Here is a 24,767-nt window from a genome sequence, read left to right on the forward strand (position 1 = left end):
GAATCGTGAATAATGAGTGAGAAAGTTTGAGGTTCAAAGATCATACCCCAAAGACATGCTAACCTTCCCATTTAATGGTAATGTTTAGAAACATATGCTTAGAAACATCTATTCTTATTTACAATAAAAGTGACAACAAAATGACAACACATCACTTACCATTAATTTATATTGGGCACAACACAATCTGAAATGCATCCAAAAAGTTGGTACGGTCACAAGCTTGATGTAGTTCACTGCATGCTAGGAATATGGGACCACATACTAAACATTTGACTAGCTTATTTATAAGAGTCTTTATGGGTGTATATCATGTTGAGCCCTTTTTTCAGAAAATAATATTGCTTATTAATGCAATTGTTCAGAGAAAGAGATTTTGTTTAAGTTAAAATAAGTTCACATTTTTGTTTGCATACAGTATTTGAATGATTTATTTTACAGTCGTTATTGCTCATGTTTATCAATGATGTACATTCTACTGTGGGGTCAGCATTGATTGACCACACATGCAGGTACAAGCCAATGCTTTGCTGATTGATGTCTGACCATAAATGAAACCAGAGAAATGCTTACTGAAAGTGTTGTTTTATGTGGACCTCTTCGGCATATTTGGAGATCCCATTGATAAATAAAGTACGTTTCACCTGGAAAAGAGCATATGCTTTGATTTATGACTGCTGAAAATAACACATCTGTTAACCAGATGTTGCCATGTACTGTATAGTATACTTCATAACTATTACATTACAAATGTTTCTATTGTAGCCCATGATTAAGTGGACATTGCATTCATCTGAATTTGACTATGGATAAATAAATAAATCAAATAAACTTTACCAGGTCGTCCTCCTTGTAATGCATCTTGGACGTGTGTCGTCTCATGCTGTACACAGTCAGAAGCAGGTATATGAATGCAAACGAAGTGTGGAGCCACAAGAGGTTAGTCCTGAGAAAACACAGAAGAGATTTGATAAATATGTTGTTTAAAAGATGTCTAAAAACATTACAACCAGTATACATTCATCTGATCATGATGTACCAAAATACTTAATAATAAAGTCATTGCAACCAGTTTTGCCCCCTGGGATTTTCCGTAACTACCCATAATTCTTTCTTTTCAAATAATGCCATTGGTTTAATATCCAACAACATAACAAAAGCGTGTTATAAAAAAAAATGTGCCTACCCAGACTTCAGGTTTGCTATAGTGGTCCGCCCAAAGCTGTATGCATTATTTTCTGGTGACAAAAAGAGAACAATGTATATAGACATTTCCTTTAAGTATTTATATTATCTGTACTTAGTCTGTTAGTCAACTTAAATAAACTTTCTTGTAGCAATTTAGCTATGATAGTCAACAAAAATAAAGTAGTCTGCCTCAGAATACAACGTAACAGATTTCGTTCCAAAATCATGAGCATTAACATGGAGTTGGTCCCTCCTTTGCTGCTATAACAGCCTCCACTCTTCTGGAAAGGCTTTCCATTAGATGTTGGAACATTGTGTCGGGGACTTGCTTCCATTCAGCCACTGATGTTGGGCGATTAGGCCTGGCTCGCAGTCGGGCGTTCCAATTTATCCCAAAGGTGTTTGATGGGGTTGAAGTCAGGGCTCTGCAGGCCAGTCAAGTTATTCCACACTGATCTCGACAAACCCTTTCTGTATGGACCTCGCTTTGTGCACTGGGGCATTATCATGCTGAAACAGGAAAGGGCCTTCCCCAAACTTTTGCCACAAAGTTGGAATGTCATTGTATGCCGTAGTGTTAAGATCTCCCTTCACTGGAACTAAGGGGCCTAGCCCGAACCATGAAAAAACAGCCCAGACCATTATTCCTCCTCCACCAAACTTAACAGTTGGCACTACGCATTTGGGCAGGTAGCGTTCTCCTGGCACCTGCCAAACACAGATTAGTCTGTCGGCCTGCCAGATGATGAAGTGTGATTCATTGCTCCAGAGAGCGTGTTTTCACTGCTACAGATTCCAATGGCGGGGAGCTTTGGTGCAGCTGGCAAGAAACAGGGCGGCTTGGTAGGGTCGTGTTTCGGAGGATGCATGGTTCTCGACCGTCGCCTCTCCTGAGTCCATAGGGGAGTTGCAGCAATGAGACAAGACTAACTACCAATTGGATATCACGAAATTAGGGAGAAAAGGGGGTAAAAGTAAAACAATTGTTTTTTTAAATAACTTCATGTCCTGAATACAAATTGCGCCAAACATATCACCGAGTACCACATCATATTTCCAAGAATTGTGGTGGCTGCATCATGTTATGGGTATTCTTTTAATCAGCGAGGGAGTTTTTTTTAGGATAAAAATAAATGTAATAGAGCTAAGCACCGATAAAATCCTAGAGAAAAACCTGGTTCAGTGCTTTCCAAAAGACACTGGGAGACAAATTCACCTTACATTAGGACAATAACCTAAAACACAAGGCCAAATATATAATGGAATTGCTTACCAAGATGATGTTGAATGTTCCTCAGTGGCCTAGTTACAGTTTGGACTTTAATTGGCTTATGGCTATGGCAAGACTTGAAAATGGCCGACTAGCAATGATCAACAATAAACTCGGCAGAGCTTGAAGAATAAAAAAAATGAATAAATGTGCAAATACTGTACAATACAACTGTGCAAAGCTCTTAGAGACGTACCCAGAAAGACTCACAGCTGTAATGGCTGCCAAATGTGATTTTAACATGTATTGACTGAGGGGTGTGAATACTTCTGTATTTAATTTTCAATACATTAGAAAAATGTTTTAGAAAAATTTGTTTTAGATGTTTTAGAAAAAGTCTCACATGACGGCAACAAAAACAAGGTGATCTCATTAATAAGGGATTTATAAAGGTAAACAAGAGGTACATTTCATTAATAGAAATTAATGGAAATCTGGCATACTCACCCAAAAGGTCTCCAGAAAAGTTGACCGGCAGGACGATGCCCACAGACAGAACCCCAACAACCACCAGCTGGCCGATGATGTGGCGCTGGAAGGAAAGGTAGTGCACGGCGTCCTCACCACACTTCTCCCGGATCTCCTCGTCCCTGGGTGGGGTGAGGGCAGGAGAAGTGGGTTCACTTTTGGAGTATAAGTTGAGCCCCATTTACACAGAGACAAGAACCTTATTTTTTTAAACCTTTTGACCTTATTTTTGGTGAAAGGGGTAGGAGGTACATTTTTTACATTTGAATTAAAACCACTTAAAGCTCAGCATGAGACCTAGTTATGTGCAGACCTGGGATAACTCGTTTTAAACTATTCTTTGTGTAAAGTAACAATTTTTGGGGAGGAACAAATAGTTTGTTTGGCAGTGACAACAATAAATGGCATGGCTGTATCTGGAACTGCATGTTGCAGATAGAAATATAATGAATAGAGCACACAATTTCTTATACTTTTCCACTATCCGACAGCAAATCATATTTGATCTACAAAATTCATTATATGAAACTTCTGTAAAATGTCCATTCTTCGGAATGTCCATTGCCTCAGGTGTAGATAATCAAGTCAAACCAATTAACTAATAATATTTTTTTTTACAGATAAGTATAACCAAGTTGTGACACTCAACTACTATGACTATCAACATGCCACTGAAAAGGTCGAAAGCTGCAGTTGATTTTATGATACCTGAAAATACTGCAGAGACATTCAAAGCCATTTGCAAACAGCAAGTTGGATGCTCAGAAAAAAACAATTTAGAAACACATTTTTTTCTTCATCTGAGGGTAAGTGCTCTCGTTTCAAACACACACTATACCATCTTAAAAAGGGACAGTTTACACAGAGTACAAACTAACATGTTCAACCTACCTAGGCTGTAGTTAATTCAAGAAGGCTGGTATTAAATGTGTTCCCTTTCGACATTTAATATCCATATTTTGTTAACATTAAACTGTTCTTATGCCTATGTAATAAAACAAATTACTTTGAGCAACATTTTATTAGCACGTTGTTAAATAACATTTTGATAATTGCATTTTAATTGCATAGAAATGAGCTGAGAGTATTTATAACTATGGTATTACTCTATTACACAATTATAAAAAAATTACCAAAGTTCTATGTAACACCAATGTTGCTATTGTAATAATCAAAGTAATTACAGATGTATAAGTACTTGATGTCAAGTATTACTATATTACCTTATTTCTCACTCATGAAAATATATTTGTTAGTCATTTAGAAATACTCTAATGTTGAGATGAATATATGTCATTCATACATTTATTTCTAGGATATAGATTAAGATTCATATCTGAGAGCCCTCCAAACCATGTGCTAACGATGATACACTGAACAAAAATAAACATAACATGCAACAATTTCAAAGATTTTACTGAGTTGCAGTTCATAAGGAAATCAGTTAATTGAAATAAATTCACAAAACGTGAGAGAAATAAGTATTTTGTGCGTATGGAAAATTTATTGGATGTTTTAATTCAGCTCATGAAACATGGGACCAACAATTTACATGTGTTCATATTTTCGTTCAGTATATATTTAGACTAATTTAACTAAAGGTCGACCGATTAATCGGAATGGCCGAATTAATCGGTTTTTGGATACCGATTTGGCAGATTATTATTATTTTTTTTACACCTTTATTTTATCAAATTTAACTAGGCAAGTCAGCTAAGAACACATTCTTATCTTCAATGACGGCCTAGGAACCTTGGGTTAACTGCCTCGTTCAGGGGCAGAACGACAGATTTTTACCTTGTCAGCTCAGGGGATTCAATCTTGCAACCTTATAGTTAACTAGTCCAACGCTCTAACCACCTGATTACATTGAACTCCATGAGGAGACTGCCTGTTATGCGAATGCAGTAAGCCAAGGATAGTTGCTAGCTAACATTAAACTTCTCTTATAAAAAACAATCAATCAATCATAATCACTAGTTAACTACACATGGTTGATGATATTACTAGTTTATCTAGCATGTCCTGCGTTGCATATAATCGATGCGGTGTGTATCATTGCTCCAATGTGTACCTAACCATAAACATCAATGCCTTTCTTAAAATCAATACACAGAAGTATATATTTTAAAACCTGCATATTTAGCTAAAAGAAATCCAGGTTAGCAGGCAATATTAACCAGGTGAAATTCTGTCACTTCTCTTGCGTTCATTGCATGCAGAGTTAGTGTATATGCAACATTTTGGGCCTCCTAATTTGCCAGAATTTTACGTAATTATGATATAACATTGAAGGTTGTGCAATGTAACAGGAATATTTAGACTTATGGATGACACTCGTTAGATAAAATACGTAACGGTTCTGTATTTCACTGAAAGAATAAACAACTTGTAAACAACTTTCGAGATGATAGTTTCCGGATTCGACAATATTAATGACCTTAGACTCGTATTTCTGTGTGTTATCATGTTATAACTAAGTCTATGATTTGATAGAGCAGTCTGAGCGATGGTAGGCAGCAGCAGGCTCGTAAGCATTCATTCAAACAGAACTTTCGTGCATCTGGCATTAGCTGTTTATGACTTCAAGCCTATCAACTCCCGATATTAGGCTACTACCTAAAATGTCTTACCTGGGAATATTGAAGACTCGTGTTAAAGGAACCACCAGCATTCATATGTTCTCATGTCTGAGTAAGGAACTTAAACGTTAGCTTTCTTACATGGCACATATTGCACTTTTAACTTTCTTCTCCAAGACTTTGTTTTTGCATTATTTAAACCAAATTGAACATGTTTCATTATTGATTTGAGGCTAAATTGATTTTATTAATGCATTATATTAGGTTAAAATAAGTGTTCATTCAGTATTGTTGTAATTGTCAGTATTACAAATAAAATAAATGTAAAAATCGGCATCGGCTTTTTTTGGTCCTCCAATAATGGGTATCGGTGTTGAAAAATCCTAATTGGTCGACCTCTAAATTCAACTAGCTGTTGTAGTTTTTGGTTCTTCAAATATTTGTCAGGCATCAAATAAATATATTGGGGTTTTCAAGTATTCACATCCCTTGACTTAATACTTTTGTGTTACAGCCTGAATTTAAAATGTATTAATTTTAATGGCTGTGATTGTAGTTACTCCACAATACTAACCTAATTGACAGAGTGAAAAGGATGCACAGAATAAAAATATTGCAAAACATGCATCCTGTTTGCATCAAGCCACTATTAATTTAATTTAATTGACCTTTATTTAACTAGGCAAGTCAGTTAAGAACAAATTCTTATTTTCAATGACGGCCTAGGAACAGTGGGTTAACTGCCTGTTCAGGGGCAGAACGACAGATTTGTACCTTGTCAGCTCGGGGATTTGACAATGAAACCTTTCGGTTACTAGTCCAACGCTCTAACCACTAGGCTACCCTGCCGTAATATTGCAACAAAAAAAAAAAAATGTCAAAGCAATCAACTTTTTGTCCTGAATATGTTACGTTTTGGGTAAATTCAATACAACATTACAGAGTACCACTGTCTATATTTTCAAGGATAGTGATGACTGCATCATGTTATGGGTATGCTTGTAATCATACTGGACAGGGGAGTTTTTCAGGATAAAAACAAATAAATGAATGGAGCTAAGCACAGGCACTGGTAGATTCATTCACCTTTCAGCAGGACAATAGGCCAAATCTACAGGAGTTGCTTACCAAGAAGATTGTGAATGTTACAGTTTTGACTCTGCTTGACAATCTTTGACCAGAAAATGGTTGTCTAGCAATGATCAACAACCAATTTGACAGCGCTTGAATAATTTTGAAAATAATAAATGGGCAAATGTTGCACAATCCAGGTGTGAAAAGCTCTTAAGAGACTTACCCAGAAACTCACAGCCCACAACTCATAGGTGATTCTAACATGTATAATCACCTGTGAGGGTTGCATACTAATCTAATCAAGATACATTAGTGTTTATTTTGCTTATATATATATATATATATATATATTTTTTTTTTTACAATGTTAGAATTTTTCTTCCACTTCCAATTTGACTTTAGCATATTTTGTGTAGATCATTGACCAAAAAATGACAATTTAATCTTAATCCCACTTTGTAACAACAAAATGTGGGAAAATGGGTGTGGAAACTTTCAGAAGGCACTTCCAATATTATTTGGTTATCTGAAAGATAGAAAAGCAAATGATATTTGAAAGTATTTTTCATGAGACCTGTACTTGAATAACAAAGGAAATAATTATTTATTTTTAAACTATATTCGACTACCTAGATTATTTGAAAAGGTTTAAAACAAACTACACAATACAACTATTTTCTGCCCAGGTCTGTGACCAGCAAGATTTATATATTTTTTTATTACTATATGTGGGAATTTAGCTGTGTTTTATGCAGGTAAATTCATTAACACTTGTATTGTTAATTTCAATTTCAAACAGCCCCCATGGTTTAACAACCCAGCCCTTCCAAATTGCCAGTTGCGCACTGATGTGTACAAAAGGAATACATCTAAAACAATATTTATTTTTCTACTATATTACAGTATTTAATTGTATGTATTAAGGCAGGGGAGTCCCATTGATAACAAAGGTCTCTTTTTCAAGGGAGCCCTACATGACAAGACCAAGCAACCAAGGAAAGAATATAGGAAACAAAGCAAAATACACAAAAAACGATTCTAAAAAAACTACCATATTCCCCAGTGAAGAGGTCCCTCTACCAACAATCTGAATTGCCAGGAAAGGCACCAATGCGTCCAACTGTAGGGTTTTCTGAAGATTCTTAGCACATCACTCATAGAACAAACTAAAAGCAGTTACCGAAATCTGTAGTGACAGAAGGAATTTCAAGATTTAGCCATCCCTGCAACAGGATATGGCATCTCATACTTCAATAGGCTAGTTACAATGTTAGGTAATACAGGTGTTTTAGCAAACAGGCTTTAAAATAAACAGAATGCAATGTTTTGACCTACGCAAAGTCAGAGGGCCATTGAGATAGGGAATGCAGTGATGAGTGCAAAACCTGTTGCCTGTAATAAAGCAAAGTGCACTGCATCTAACAGCTTTAATGAAGTGGCAGCTGCAACAATGTAGAAGGTGTCGCCATAGTCTAGGACTGGTAGGAACGGCGACTGAAAGATCTGCTTCCTGCAATTAAGCAAGAGGCGTGACCTGTTGCTATAGAGCCTAGTTTTATTCTCAACTTCTCTGTTATCCAAATGCCAGATATTTGTAAGCAGAGATACGATCAAGTTAGGCACCATTCAAAGTACAGATCTTTAGAGTCATTGTTGAGCGCTCTAGAAAACATATACCTCGTTTTTCCAGTATTTAATACAAATTTCAGGGCAAATTGTGTTTTTCGTGAGAATGAAAGCAGTCTGTAGGTCAGACAGAGCCTTGTCCACGGTGGAGGGGAATCAAATATACAACAGTATTATCCGCATACAGGCGCAATTTACAATTATTCACAGAAAAACCAATATTGTTCATGTAGATGGCAAAAAGTACTGCACCCAGAATCAGCCCTTGCAGAACACCTTTTGTTATATATATTAAGGAAACTTAACTGAACACCATCAATAGATACATATTATGTTAGATTTGTCAAGTAGTTTTTAAAGGAAAGGTTCACACATCCGAGTTATTGGGGTTCAAGCAGACAGAAATCCGTCCGGTATGACGTAGAACTGATTAAGTCGCTCTCACTACACTGGAAGTTAACAGGAATATGACATTTAGGATTGCAAAAACGTCTATCGTACAGGTCAGATTTCAATACTGGCCGATGTCAAAACTCGGGAGGATGTCTTCTCTCGAATGAGCCATTGATTATATTTTTGTGATATTCCTACCTCGAGAAATATTTTCTGCCTCTTTAGTCCGGGGTGCATTGTATGGTGCCGTTGTCAGAGATATTATAGAAAGGAGATAGGAATCCAATGAATAATGGAACGTAATAAACCCCACCCAGCAGACTGTGGACTAATCGCATTCACATTGTCATGCTGCGTCACGCGGTTGCTAAACTAATCGTCACGCAATCCCTTCTCAAAGTCAGTATATATGTCGAGGAATGTGCCTATTTTCCTCGAAAGTACGCAATGTAACGATTCCAAAGCTATACGATATTAGTGATAGCATGTTAAATATCGCACATCTCGGAAAAGATTTGTAATGTTGTACTTCTTTTTGACAAAATTCATGCTAATGTTGGGTTTTGAGCTAGCGCCCAACAGACTCCCATTCACACTTTGCACGAGAGTGCGCCTTCACACAGAATGCACCGCGAGGCCCATTGCCGTAGCGCAGGCAACGTTTACCATCTCCTCAAATGTCAAACCCTGCCCTGAGGCGCATTATCCACAGGTTGAACATGGTGAGATTGGAGACTCCTAAATTGATAGCTGTAAAATTGCCTAAAGAAGTTGCACTAACTAGCCACTTGACATGTTGATATTGTATTTGGGATGCAGCAGAGATGGTGCTATGTCCTGGTCTAAAAACAGACCGGTGAACATTCTGGATACATTTCATAGATAAGAAAGATTGTAGCTGAGAATTAATCAAGGATTCTAATATTTTTGCTAGGCAATATTGTTTTGAAATAGGGCGATAGTTATTTATCACTGTTTGTTCCGATCAGAGGTGGCCTTTAGCACATTAGCATTACTATTCATTCAGTTGCACATTTTTGTGGCAACATTGATGTGCATGATCTCTAGCTTTTTCCCAATCAAGCATTTACATAGAACGTTGATAACAGACTCACTTACTTTATTCTGAAGATGGCAGTTAACCAGGAACAGAAGCCCTGCAGTGTAGACATGCACAATGACAATCAGACATTTGAAAAATATGCAGTTTAAAACAAAAATCGCTTTTCAACATTTTCAATACATGGAGATTTAAAAATAAATAAAAATGAAATTCCACACAATCAAATAATTTGACAGTGGTGAGGCATTATAAAGTGTTTTCGTTTTTAGTCCCCAATTCAATCAATTGCAGATACAGAATAAACCAGCATTGTTTTGTATTTATCAGAGGCGTTAAATCCAACATAGCAACATGCTATTCTCATAGTCATTGGATGTTGATGTGAAACCTAAACTCAAAACACAGTGTAAACATTCTGAATTAAACTACGGTGTTCCTTTATCTGCAATTTATTTCATTGGGGTCCAAGTACTGTATGACCTGAGAGGGCAATAAACAGGGGACTATCTGGGGTAAAGCCAACGTGATCAGGACAGCTATAGCAGTGGCCCAATCGTGATGTGAGTTTCAGTGAACAGGCAGGGAGAGTGGAGGCAGAGCCTTAGCCTACCAGCTGGGATTAAAAGGCTAGGAGGTAGAAAGAGATAACGTGGACTGAATTGACCTACTAGGGTGATTACAGTGCTACACATGACTCGGGGATATCGTATGGAGTTCCATAGAATGTTCTTGAGGGACATTGGTGTGTGGATAACTGACTGGTTTAGCTTATATTTCTGTAAAAGTCACAAGTTTGAAAATGTGTATGAGTGTCTGTTCCACACACTGGGGCATTTCATCTTAAGGATATTAAATTCAAACGATCACCATATACAATACTGTGTTGCATTACCTGGAAGAGTCAAGAGAGATAAGGAGATAAGTCTCCCTTATGATAAAACATCTATGTACTGAATCGATAAGGGGTGGGAAGTCTCCATCAGGAGTCACCAAGTGAAACTCTGTCTGACGGACCTGACTCCACCCACATCCAAGGCTGGCAGCCAGCGGCTTTACAGTCCTCTACTTATCTTGCATTATTTAACAGGGATGGGAGGCAAAGCCAATGGAGTCGATTAAAGAGATGCACGTGTGACCAGTAGGAGACAACCTCAGTGGTCGGGAAACATTCGGAGGGAGGGAGTAGGGAGGGATTTCTCACGTTATCCCGTTGATCGAAGTCGACAGAGCTGGAGACTGAAGTGAGACGTTCATAGCGGTCTGGCGTTTCAGAATGCAGAGCTGAGGCAACACTGGAAACAGAGGACAAGTGTCAGGCTTTGATGGAGGCACGGAGAACAAGGCAGGACCGGGTCCTGCAACTGTGGTTTAGTTTGTTAATTTGTGGTTTGAAACAGAATGGAATTGAGGCTAGAGGAAAAGCTAATGAGGTCGATTCCATTTTAATTCCATCAATTCAGAAAGTAAACAGAAAATTGGAATGTCAGTTTACTTCCTGAATTTCGAACATTTAAATATAATTTGACCCCAACCCACATTATGTTTCACTGCTGCATATTTATCATAAAAAATTTCAATTTATTAATGAAACCATAACAGTTACTCAACAATGTCTGTAGAACCATGCCATTCTGTGTATATTTTATAGTCAGTTTGATAAACTCTCCATCTCTCGGAGGGTCTAACATGACACATTCAAGATCCCATCATCCCTCAGCGGAATTACTGGCCAATCAAGCATTGCTGACTTGGTACGCACAGAGGCGTCAATCAGAAAACAGTTAATTTAGTCATTGTCACATGAGATAATCCTACATTTGACTTTTTACTGTAGATACTATGCACTAACAAAATCACACAACATTTCACGTGAACTCCCCACACCAAGGTCAACATCAACAAGGCTGCTATGTGAATGACATAATAGATGTCCAGCTCCACGAGTTCAACATTTGTAACTACACAAACATCAAACTCGTGGGGCTGGATAGATGTCTAGATTATGGTTTGTGTCATGACTGTAAAGTCTGGTAGAATCAGCCAACAGTGTAATGACTGTTTATGACATCTGCCTTGTCAGGGAGGTATCAAGTAAAGGGTTACCCCTTACTCTATAGGACAAGAGACATACACAGTGTGCAACTCAGACCAACACAACTCTGGCTGAGGGTGCCCCAAGTATGCCAAGCATCCAGACATTAAGGTAGGCATCATTGACGGTACCCTCGAGCAAAATAATGGTTGTGTGCTAGCAGTAGAATTTTTAGACTGAAGAAAGGCTTTGAACGATCTATGTTGGCCACCATTGCATTGTGCTGCCTAACATGCCTGAGGAAATACACTATATATACAAAAGTATGTGGACTCACCTTCACATTAGTGGATTTGACTATTTCAGCCACACCCATTGCTGACAGGTGTATAACATCGAGCACATAGCCATGCAATCTCCAGACAAATATTGGCAGTAGAATGGCCTTACTGAAGAACTCAGTGACTTTCAACGTGGCACCGTCATAAGATGACACCTTTCCAACAAGTCAATTCGTCAAATTTCTTCCCAGCTAGAGCTGCCCCCCCGGTCAACTGTAAATATTGTGGAAATGTCTAGGAGCAACAACGGCTCAGCCGTGAAGCGGTAGGCCACACAAGCTCACAGAACGGGACAGCAGAGTGCTGAAGAGCGTAGCCTCGGTTGCAACAATCACTACAGAGTTCCAAACTGCCTCTGGAAGCAATATCAACACAAGAACTGTTCGTCGGGAGCATCATGAAATGGGTTTCCATGGCCGACCAGCCGCACACAAGCCTAAGATCACCATGTGCAACATCAAGCGTCGGATGGAGTGGTGTAAAGGTCACCACCATTGGACTCCAGAGAAGTGGAAACGCATTCTCACGAGTGATGAAGCACGCGTCACCATCTGGCAATCCGGCGGACAAATCTGGGTTTGGCGGATGCCAGGGGAACGCTCCTTGTCTCAATGCATAGTGCCAACTGTAAAGTTTGGTGAAGGAGGAGTAATGGTCCGCCCAACATCAGTGTCCAACCTCACTAAATGCTTGTGGCTGAATGGAAGCAAGATCCCGCAGCAATGTTCCAACATCTAGTGGAAAACCTTCCTAGAAGAGTGGAGGCTGTTATAGCAGCAAAGGGGGGGACCAACTCCATATGAATACCCATGATTTTGGAATGAGATGTTCGACGAGCAGGTGTCCACATACTTTGGTCATGTAGTGTACCATCTTTGATATGCATAATCTCATTTTGTGATTAGAGCTCCACTGAGCAATGGACATGCATTGTCTTATGCTTTAAACGCCAAGGGCCGTATTCAATTCAACCTATTAACTGTCTTCTCATCATGAGCAATTGTTTTTTTACGCTATAAGAAAGCCTGTTTTGGGTTATGTACTCAAAAAAACTACAACTCAAGGCCAGGCACTACGGGCAAATGTTTTGTGTTTATTTTACCTTTATTTAGCTAGGCAAGTCAGTTAAGAACAAATTCTTATTTTCAAATGACGGCCTAACTGCCTTGTTCAGGGGTAGAACGACAGATTTTTACCTTGTCAGCTCGGGGATTCGATCTTGCAACCTTCTGGTTACAAGTCCAACGCTCTAACCACTAGGCTACCTGCCGCCCCTAATGACTGACAATGACAGTTTCCAGAAAAATTTATTTACAGGATATGCAAATATTTGCATATTTAATTAAATATAGAGTACCACAGTATGAGTCATAATACCCATAAAACCTAGGAGGTCAAACAGGGAAATGGTTCCAATAATTATTCCACCATAGATCTCCATAGATTTAGAAACGCTTCAAATAAGGGCTGTGTTTCGTGTAGGCTTACCCTGGCGTGAAGTTTGGATAACCATGTAAATCTCTCTAGGACAAGGTGACTTTGATCAATGTATTTGCCTGTATTTACCCCCCCAAATTAAATGCTAATTAGCTGCTAATGTGGCTATCATAAAGAACTACAAATGCCATGATGATCTGAACGAGACTGCCGAATCAAGGCAAAGGTAATCTCTGGATTAACCATCTAACATTAGCTAAATGTAGTAATGAATAAATTAGCTATATTTCTTTAAAACTGACAGTTCTGTGAACTGTGCAAGTTTTAAATTAACACAATATTTTTTAGTAAAGGTGTCTGCTAGATATGATGTGCAGGACCTTGCAGGGATTTGTAGTTTTGCATGATGTCTACTTTGATGCTAATTAGCATTTTCAAATCCGAGAGTAAATGGAGACGAATATTGATAAAAATCATATTGACCGAGAGAGATTTACATGGTTATCAAAACTTCACGCCAGGGTAAGCCTACATGAAACACATCCCTTATTTTAAGTGTTTCTAAAATCCCCTGTGGGAAAAATAGTTTTAAAAAAATGATTGGAACCATTTCCCTGTTTGACTGCTAGGTTTTAAGGGTATTATGACACCTCCAGAGTGGGGCTCTACAGCCTAGGTGATTGTGATTAAGGGGGGGGACACCATCAGTGTGGTGCCTGGCCTCAACAACAACAGTATTACTCCATCATTTCTTGAAGGGAAGGATTTGTTTTTGACCTATTCCGGAAAGACAGTTAGCGATTTTGAATAGGGCCCAAAGTCTACAAATAGGTTGTTTTAGATGCAGCACTGGGTGTGTATTGTAATCTCCCACTCTTACATCCTACAACAGAAGATCTACCACGGTCCAACAATAAACTTAGTCCAATGACGACATGTACAGAAATGGGGGCATTTATCCGTCAGGACAGAAGACCACATTCCACTTTCTAGCTGGATTCCAATCTGAAAACACTCCTTTCCTCTGCCTTTATTGACCCCTTCATAGCCCTGAATGGACAGAGGGGAAGGGGTCATTTTTTGACTGAGAACCCAGCCTGTTGATAACTTGGCTTCTTATCGTCTAATAAAGGGTCCACTCGGGAGGTGCTATCATCACAGCTAATGTCACAAGGATTCACAAAGACGCCACAGCAAGAGGGCCTAGGGAAGTTCACATCCACCCTGATTCACCGTTTACCTTGTATTATTTGCTCTCAGTGTATCATAGTTACCCTTTTCTCTTCTCCGACTATGTTATATTCAAATATTTAAAAAGGAAGCATGCATGTCAAAAGATTCATATGTTAGGTGACAGTCAAAAGCATCAGAAGCCATGGCAGATACACTGGTGGAAGTCAACAGTATGGTTAATGACACACAAGGCACTTATGGTGGGTTAACCAAAGTCAGAGTCGACACCCAATAAATCCACAGCAAAAAGCAGTGACGGAGCCCTCACACCAAACCATCTTGCTTGTTAATAAGATAGATACACATAAACCTCTCACACACACCAACCCGCAGGACACCCCAATTGGAGTTGATTGCAGTACATTATGGAATTGGACTGCACACACACACACACACACCTGAAAGGAAAAAATCGAGTGTTAGTCCACCAGTGAGCAGGACAAGTACAGTTAGGAAAGTAAAGCAACCAGGGAAGAGAGAAGACGACATTGGAAAACCAGGAGATAATCAAAACGTGTTTAAAAACAACATACTATTCCCGCTCCTCCAATCCGTTGAAACGCTTCTTCGATCTTCACAGTGAAACAAACAAAAAAAAACAGGAAAAATGAGCATAATCGGCATGAAAAGGAGTACACATTTACTTCATTAAGGTTAGTCCTGGATAGAAATCCTAAAGTGTCAACAAATTAGATGTTACACAATGTAAAGGAGCAGGACAGGCTTGAGAGACATAGGCGGGGTGAGGTTGAGGGGCGATCCATCACATCACATGGGCCCTGATCAAATGTCACCCCACAATCCCCTCACCACACACACGGACATACAACTCCCACACTGGTGACCCCTGCCTCATCACAGCTCTGAAAGAGCCCCTGAAAGCAAGAAAACAGCTGTGTGTGTGTGTGTGTGCGTGTGTCTGTCTGTTAGTGCTGAACAATTAACAAAAATGTGGGCCCGGTTTACTCATGGGGCTTTTATTAGCTAATTGTTTTATTATGTGTAGTTACAGAAGAAAAACAAAAATCTTACCAATATTGAAGACCGTGACTATTTTTCAAAAACCGAAGCGTAACCAAATCCTCAAAAAACATAAAATCACTCAGCACTAGTGTGTGTGTGTGTGTGTGTGTGTGTAGGGAGTGACAAGGGAGAGGGAGCGGGACAGACAAGAAAACAGGAAGTATGTGGCGCAAAAGAGATTGTTCAGTCAGCTGTGGGACTAGAGCAGGAAACGGTTTGCCCCTCTCTCTCTGTCCTTTAAATGAATGGGAGGACAGAACTATTTCAAAGGACATGAAGCACTTAGAAATCTCATACATCATTTCCATGAGCAGACCCAGGTCACTTTAAAGTAACCAAATAAGTCTTCAACTATTATTGTACTTATAAGGGGCCATCCAGGATTGGTACACGGTAAATCAAGGAGAGTTGAAATCACGGTGTTAAAATTGTTAGGGTTAAATTGACTCCACTTGAGTTATTTTAACCCTCAGTGTGATACGCTCTCTGGAGTTAGTTGGGACGGAGTACTTTTTACTCAATTAAGAGTAAAGAGACAGGGAGTTAAATCTATGGAGTATCCACAGGTGTGGGAGGGGCCTCTCATATTTCCCAGCATGCTCCGTAGGAGGTAGATTTTATTTGTATCGTTTATTTTAATATCTGTCTTTTTGCATGTACATTGATTGTTTATAATCCTTTGTTTTTTACTTTCTGCTCCGACAGGCTTTCTGAATACAAGTCGTGATATCTTCCCTTGAGTTGGATACCAAAAGGGATTGGATATTACTTTGCTAGTTACCATAACGTGACACATTAAGATATGCAAATAAGGCATCACCCTTACACTTCAGAAGTAGTAAACTGATAGAGAAAATGTAAACTGATGGGAGTTGACTTAATTCAAAACACAGATAAGTGTAAAATTGCAAGAGTATACTAAAATGACACTAAAAAGAGTCATCAACGTAGGAGTTGGATATTTACTCTATTAGTGTAAAAAATAATTATAATGAAAAACAGCCTGGCATGAAAGACTAGACGTAACATAGTAAATGTAAAGCTGAGACTCAAAATAGTGTGATATGTTACATTTTGTATGATTACAAAAAGACAGGTTACTTAACCCTTTACACACGTGGGAATTGACCTACTTGGATCAGGCTTAATTAAAATGTTTCTTACAGAAGAAATATGAAAAGTATATGTATAAGCAATTGAAAGGGAACAGTTTGGATTCATTGGAAAAATGATTAGGTCAAAATTGAGGACACAGCACCTGTTATTAGTGTTGATTGTATGTCCAGTTTACATTTACTGTACTCTGGATACAGTCAGTAACACAATAATATTTTTGGAAAAGGTGGGGTAGGTGCAACATTACAAAAAATTTACAAGGGTTTGACTGAGAGGACTAACATGCGTCTCCAAGTGGCCAAAACCCCCTCCAAAGTGTGCATGGTTCCTAAGTAATTTCAATGCAGTTTTATGACTCAAAGAAGAGTTAAACTATAAGGTGTTCTTTTTGTTTGTTCTCCTAGCTGTGCCCTTGAGGAACTAGGGCAGGGACACTGGTAGTTGTTTGGTTTGGAACATAACTCTGCATCCCCCACCACACCAATTACTGTTGTTTAAGACAAGCTAAGTTCTAAAATATAACCTTAAGTGTTAGGCTTTCACAGGGCAATTCAGAGAAACAGATTGTAATTTTGGTGCTCATAGAAAGCAGTCATGAGTGCATTCAGGTGCGTGTCATCATTACAGAGTGCAAGTATACATTGGATTACCTGGACAAGTCTCCTAGGTATACGCTTGTTTTATGGAACAAATTGGTTGACGAAATTCATGAATTCATGATCACTGATATATAATATGACGGTCAACTTTTAATGTCAGATAGCTAACCCTATAAAAATAAGATGGAGGCAGAAAGCTAACCCTTTCATTTTGTCTTTTGACCATGTCCAAAGTATGTATGTGCATGTGTCTGCATGGGGAAATGCCTGGAGGAGAAATAATGAGGTCGATATGAGCAGAGCGACCATGACAAGACCCAGTTCTCAGTGAATGACTGACTCAGTACTCAAGGAGTTCAAAACGTGTTATTTCTCTTCTTAATGCACTGCACCAGATCATGTACATTCAAGGTGATCGATTTGATACAACAGTAAAATACAGTAAGTATGCTAACTAGTTAGAAATTATTTCCATATTTATTACCAACATACCCAAACCATAGATGAATCATAATTTATTAATAAGTATCCCAATGGGTTACGATAATAAACTGGTGAAAATATTCCCTATTTTGTTGCTCTGCTGTGTGAGCAAACCCTGTAGCCCAGACAGTCTTTGTTCAAATACAGCTCCAGAAATGAGTAGTATGTAAGTGACAGTGAGTCATTCAGTCTCCCTGAATGACTTGCAAACCAATAATCCTGAAGGAAGAGGTAGGAAGGAATGGGGTTACTTAAGGCACACAGTCATAACAGGCAAGTCATTCTCACAATTCAACGGACAAGGGCTAATGACCAGTAGGACTACATCAGGGCAGTATACGTGTGCGTGCGATGTAACACCTCAGTCATCTGTTAGGCCTACCTGTCAGCATCTGTCACCAATGCCAGGCGTCCATAATCCCAGGCCACTTTCCGCAGTACTGAGAAGACAAAGAGAAGCACCTGAAAGCACAGAGGAAAGTAATGTGATAAGATTTCTTCTTCATTGGTGTTTTTTGGGTGAGCCCCAAAGAACATATGTGTATCATTCAAATGTCACTGCCGTTCATAAAAATAAAAAGAATTGTAGGACCAGTAAGCACTTAGTGGGCTCCGAAATTATTGACACCCTTGATAAAGATGAACAATAATGACGGGGGAAAAAATGAACAAATATGAAGCTATATTGTACGCTCCAAAAAATTGTAAAGATAGAGAAGGAAAAAAAAGTAGGGGTCAAAATGTATAAACACCAAAAGATTCTTATAAATAAAGTAGTCAAAAGATTAGTATTTGGTCCCATATTCCTAGTATGCAATGACTACATCAAGCTTGACACTACAAAACTTATTGGATGCCTTCACGGTTCGTTTTGGCTCCATTTTAGATTATTTTGTGCCCAATAGAAATTAAATGGTAAATGATCTATTGTGGTCATTTTGGAGACATTGCAAATAAGAATAGAATAATGTGTTTCTAAACACTTCTACATGAATGTGAGTGAGAAATTTAGAAGGTCAAAGATCATACCCCTCAAGAAATGCTAACCTCTCACCATTACCAAAACCAGGGGAGGTTAAGCATGTCTTGGGGGGGTATGATCTTTGACCCTCTAAATTTCTCACGCACATTCATGTAGAGGTGTTTAAAAACACATTCTATTCACAATAAAAGTGACTCAAATGACAATACATTTACCATTCATTTCTACTGAGCACAAAATCTGAAACACAACCAAAACTTGACCACTTTACTTATAATCAAATCGAAATTGTATTTGTCACAAACCCTGAATAGAACAGGTGTAGACCTTACTGTGAAATGCTTACTTACAAGCCCTTAACCAACAATGCAGCTCAAGAACGAGTTAAGAAAAGATTTACTAAATAACCTCAAGTAAAAATAGTCAAATAAAAATAAGGCTATATACAGGAGGTACCGGGTCAACGTGCGGGGGTATAGGTTAGTTAAGTTATTTTGTACATGTAGGTATGGGTAAAAAGACTATGCATATGTGATAAACAGCGAGTAGCAGCAGGGTAAATAGTCTGGGTGGCCATTTGATTCATTGTTCAGCAGTCTTATAGCTTGGGGGTAGAAGCTGTTAAGGAGCCTTTTAGACCTAGACTTATAAGAATCTTTAGGGATGTCAATTTTGACCCCTACCTATGAGAATTTCTTTTTTAAATGTTAAACAAAATCTTTCTCTGAGAAATTGTATCAGTATAAAATATAATTGAGTATTTGAATTACGTATTTTATACAGTCATTATTGCTCATCTTTATCAAGGGTGTCAATAATTTCAGACCCCACTTCATATTATAGGAGGTAAATGTAGTACGATTAGAGGATGACAATAGAAAGGAGCAACATTGGTGCTTAATTCTAAAGGGTAATTAAAAAAAATGTCAAAGTATAAAAAGGCCAACACTCACGTCACTCAGTTCAGATTCCAAAAATGATTGAGGTTTGCATAAATATTTCACATTTTCCTTACGTTGACAAAGACGTGAGTAATAATATTAAATAAATTGACTAAACGAGCCTTTTCATCTGTTCATTGTGTTATGATATCATGTCCATGTTGTTATATTTTTGGTATATTTTATTTAACCTTTATTTAACCAGGAACAGACAGAAACCTGTTTTGGGAGGGGGACCTGCTATATGCTGCTTTATGAGCGTCAAAGTTGACATTGTCCTAAGAAACAAAATCCTTGAGAGACAGGGATCTTTGAGGGCACACATTACGAAATGTCTTCGGAACACTAATTTGGTCACCAGACCCTGTCATTTTGGGTGAAAACACATTCTGGACACATATATAGTTATTGATAATGTTTACCAAGGCACAGCCATAACCCATCACTTTGTGAACTTGGCTGCCCAGTAACATTTTACAATACATGAGGAGATGAGCATGTGGCCATGTGAATGTAGCATACTTTAAAATACAACAGTAGATGGTGAGCCCCAATGACAATACAGCTTCATTTGAATAACACCACTGCCAGACAGTCAGCCACTATGTAGGTCAATCCATTGTCCCCATGGTCACAAAGCACTATGGATGTTACCATCAATTTTTCCTGAACAGGAGCATCCTGTTCCACACCAGTACTACAGCCAAACCATTAGGACTGGTCAAAAAGAAAATGGTACCATTGAACTCACTGACCGACTTGTCCAATTTGAAATCCATAGGTGGGTGGGTGTAAAGTTTCTAAAGGAATTTAATAAGACTCAATAAGATTTGTCAAACCATACTCTTCCTCCCCTATAAATTGGGGACTGATTCAGACCTCAAATGACAAGGACACAAGGTTGAGTGGACTCAGACCAATCAATGACATCAATTAACATCCAGGGAGAATAGAAAATCAACACTAATGACGGACTTACTGGTCCGGATTTGAATATCCTAGCCCTGTTGACCTTATGTAGGCCCGCCCAATTGACCTGAGCCATTTCGAACCAAATATTTTCCTGCGCATTAACACACAAGCAAACCATGGGAAGTCTTTAAAAATGAATTACATGTGTCAAAACTATTACATAACATGTACAGAGTTTGAAAGATATGGTAATTATTTGGTGAGAAAAAAATGAACCTGTGTTTTCGTGTAGTATAAGCACTCAGAAGCCGACGTTAGTATTCCCAAGAACTTAACATAGCAGGGTAGTTAGCTAGCTTATTAGACTATCTAATAGTCATGAATCCATACAGAATTTATCATCCCTTTTCAATGAAATAATTGAAAGGGCATTGTTGTTGGACAATGACAAAATACTAAATGTTTTAATGTAGATAACGTTAGGATATTTGCTATCTGTTGTGGCACAAAGCTAACTAGCTAACCCACCATGTTAAGTCTAATATTGCCGTCTCCAAAACGGAAAGGTGCCTCAAGCAGTGTTAACTTCCAGTCAATTCAAAAATGTATAAATAAATATAATAATGACAAAGCAAAAACTGGTTTCAAGAAATGTTTACTAATTTATTCATTTGAAATAACAAAACTGAAATATTACATTTACATAACTATTCAGACGCTTTACTCAGTACTTTGTTGAAGCACATTTGGCAGTGATTACAGCATTGAGTCTTCTTGGGTATGACACTACAAGCTTGACACACCTGTATTTAAAGGAGTTTCTCCCTTTCTTCTCTGAAGATCCTCTCAAGCTCTGTCAGGTTGGATGGGGAGCGCTGCTGGACAGCTATTTGCAGGTCTCTCCAGAGATGTTAGATTGGGTTCAAGTCCGGGCCACTCAAGGACATTCAGAGACTTATCCTGAAGCCACTACTGCATTGTCTTGACTGTGTGCTTATGGCCGTTGTCCTGTTGGAAGGTGAACCTTTGCCCCAGTCTGAGGTCCTGGAGCAGGTTTTCATCAAGGATCTCTGTACTTTGCCTCGATCCTGACAAGTCTCCCAGTCCCTGCCACTGAAAAACATCCCCACAGCATGATGCTGCCACCACTATACTTCACTGTAGGGATGGTGCCAGGTTTCCTCCAGTTGTGATGCTTGGCATTCAGTTTCATCAGACCAGAGAATCTTGCTTCTCATGGTCTGAGATTCTTTAGGTACCTTTTGGCAAACTACAAGCGGGCTATCAGGTGCCTTTTATTGAGGAGTGGCTTCTGTCTGGCCACTCCACCATAAAGGCTTCATTGGTAGAGTGCTGCAGAGATGGTTGTCCTTCTGGAAGATTCTCCCATCTCCACAGAGGAACTTTAGAGCTATGTCAGAGTGACCATCGGGTTCTTGGTCACCTCCATGAACAAGGCACTTCTCCCACGATTGCTCAGTTTGACCGGGCAGCCAGCTCTAGGAAGAGTCTTGGTGGTTCAAAACTTATTCCATTTAAGAATGATGGAGGCCAATGTGTTCTTGGGGACCTTCAATGCCGCAGACATTTTTTGGTACCCTTCCTCAGATCTGTACCTCGACACAATCCTGTCTCTGGGCTCTACGGACAATTCCTTCGACCTCAAGGCTTGGTTTTTGCTCTGACATGCACTATCAATTGTGGCATGTTATATAGACCGGTGTGTGTCTTTCCAAATCATGTCCAATCAATTTAATTTACCACAGTTGTAGAAACATCAAGGATGGTCAATGGAAACAGGATGCACCTGAGCTCAATTTGGAGTCTCATAGCAATGGGTCTGAATAGTATAAGTTGTTTTTTTTAAATATATTTTCAAAACATTCTGATTCGCTTTGTCATCATGGGGTATCGTATATGATTGCTGAGGAAAAATGTTTATTTAATCCATTTTATAATTAGGCTGTAATGTTACAAAATGTTGAAAAAGTCAAGGGGTCTGAATATTTTCCAAAGGTACTGTACACACACACACACACACACATAGATACTGAGTACCTATGTGATCATTGCAGGTTAGCATAAAGTCACTAGGACCCCTTTTCTCAAATACGCACCTTCAGGTCAGAAGTATTGCTGTACACAGACCTGGGATCCCAGGTAAATATAATCTCTGGCCAATGAATCAGTGACAAATCAATAAATTAACTACAGGGGAGCGAGAAAAACCTGCAGCACTGGAATGGGAGCTAGGAATCTATTTGAAATACAGGCAAGACAGATCTCTAGGCAGACTCACCAGGAAGCACATGAAGTCCAGTGCAAGGACTGTGGGGACCCCTCCAAAGGGTAGGCCCTGAAGCACGGTGCTGCGGATACGGGCTGAGTAACAGTAGTCTTTGGACTCATTGTTGGCAGAGCAGTTCTCCTGGCCTGCAATGCAGGCCCGGACACCCCCCGGCCATATCCCCATGGTCACGATCAGGTGAAGACCCACAGGATCAGCACTGTGAGCAAGCTCACAGCCGCATCTTCCTGGAAACCTATCGTGGAAGGAAGGAGGAAAAGGAGGGTGAAACCACCGATTTCAGATATCCAGATAAACCACATACGGCAACGAAAAACACCTAAACATCATCACTTAGGGAGAGGAATTGTGCACTTTATATAGAAATCTCAAAACTCAGATCTTTGTAAATTACAGTTTCTAAAACTAGAACTTGTTGTGAAGGCAATTCAATAAATAGAGCAAGTGTTATGCCGCTAAGGACCATTTCACACAATCAGTGTTGGGGCACCTCACAGTAACAGATTGACACAGATTCAGATTTTTCACTTTACAAGTATGCCAATCAACATTGATTGCAAAGTTAAACAAACCATAGAACTCTATGCACAAGGACTACTTTTAACAATTTCCCCAGAAAAATGTACAAAAACACATTTACTCGAACAGTGCATATGTAAAGTTTGGTAACAGAATGACAGTAAAATCTCTGTTTTTTGGTGTGACCACATATTCCCAAAAATCTTAAAAATCCAAATCAAAGAGCGACTGAATCAAAAAAGCTAATTCTCCTTTTGAAAATGGCCAATGTGGCCATTATGGTATTGATATGATATTCTAGTTTCAAAATGTACTACAAAGTGTAAATAGTATCATTTTAATCATGAAGTCCATCTCGTCTAAAATGTTTTGAGAATTCATCAAGACTTACATGAGGGTTGGGTTTGGATTACAATTATGTCAACTACAGGTCAACCGATTAACCGAAATGGACGATTTAATTAGGGCCGATTTCAAGTTGTTTTCATAACAAATCGGTAATCTGCATTTTTTGGACACCGATTATGGCCTATTACATTGCACTCCACGAGGAGACTGCGTGGCAGGCTGACTACCTGTTATGCGAGTGCAGCAAGGAGCCAAGGTAAGTTGCTAGCTAGAATTAAACGTATCTTAACATAAATCACTAGTTAACTACACATGGTTGATGATATTACTAGTTTATCTAGCTTGTCCTGCGTTGCATATAATCGATGCGGTGCCTGTCAATTTATCATTGAATCACAGCCTACTTCGCCAAATGGGTGATTTAGCAAGCGCATTCGCGAAAAAAACACTGTCGTTGCACCAATGTGTACCTAATCATAAACATCAATGCCTTTCTTAAGGGGTCTGAATATTTTCCAAATGTACTGTATATTAAGGACATTTTCCGAAATTACAATGATAAAAATCTCAAATAAATCCTCTGTAGCACCTTTAAGTCTACTCACATTGTATTCGGCGCATGTGCCAAATACAATTTGATTTGATTTAAGTTGACATCTAATCCCACAGATAGTGCTAATTTGCACAAAATAATTATGACAAGAACAAAAAATAAAAACACCCTTATACTCGAAGATATCAGATTTTACATGGACAATGCATTATTATCTAAAGGCATAGTTGAACAAGCTGTCTGTAGTGGGGTCTAAAATAGCTCAATAGTGTTGTT

At 38.8% G+C, this 24,767-nt stretch overlaps 1 protein-coding gene across 7 annotated transcripts in view; it reads right to left on the reverse strand.

The window, feature by feature from the left end:
• LOC109890647 (CSC1-like protein 2) overlaps window positions 1-24,767 on the reverse strand; it is an 84,841-nt gene that overhangs the window by 41,026 nt on the left and 19,048 nt on the right. For 4 of the 7 annotated variants that reach the window (XR_004210451.1, XM_031827871.1, XM_031827861.1 and 1 more), the window contains exons 2-10: window positions 23,063-23,306; window positions 18,311-18,390; window positions 15,241-15,279; window positions 10,866-10,956; window positions 9,721-9,758; window positions 2,906-3,048; window positions 1,187-1,238; window positions 838-946; window positions 574-644 (exon numbers count right to left, since the gene is read on the reverse strand). Coding sequence is in view for 6 of the 7 variants with exons in the window: in XM_031827871.1 (XP_031683731.1) it covers window positions 574-644; window positions 838-946; window positions 1,187-1,238; window positions 2,906-3,048; window positions 9,721-9,758; window positions 10,866-10,956; window positions 15,241-15,279; window positions 18,311-18,390; window positions 23,063-23,306 (867 nt within the window). In the remaining variant the exon portion in view is untranslated. The remainder of the gene's footprint in view (window positions 1-573; window positions 645-837; window positions 947-1,186; window positions 1,239-2,905; window positions 3,049-9,720; window positions 9,759-10,865; window positions 10,957-15,240; window positions 15,280-18,310; window positions 18,391-23,062; window positions 23,307-24,767) is intronic. The other 3 variants (XM_031827879.1, XM_020482636.2, XM_031827903.1) reach the window with 1 other exon arrangement.

This window comes from Oncorhynchus kisutch, linkage group LG1 (assembly GCF_002021735.2).
Source record: "Oncorhynchus kisutch isolate 150728-3 linkage group LG1, Okis_V2, whole genome shotgun sequence".
Lineage (NCBI taxonomy): Eukaryota > Metazoa > Chordata > Actinopteri > Salmoniformes > Salmonidae > Oncorhynchus > Oncorhynchus kisutch.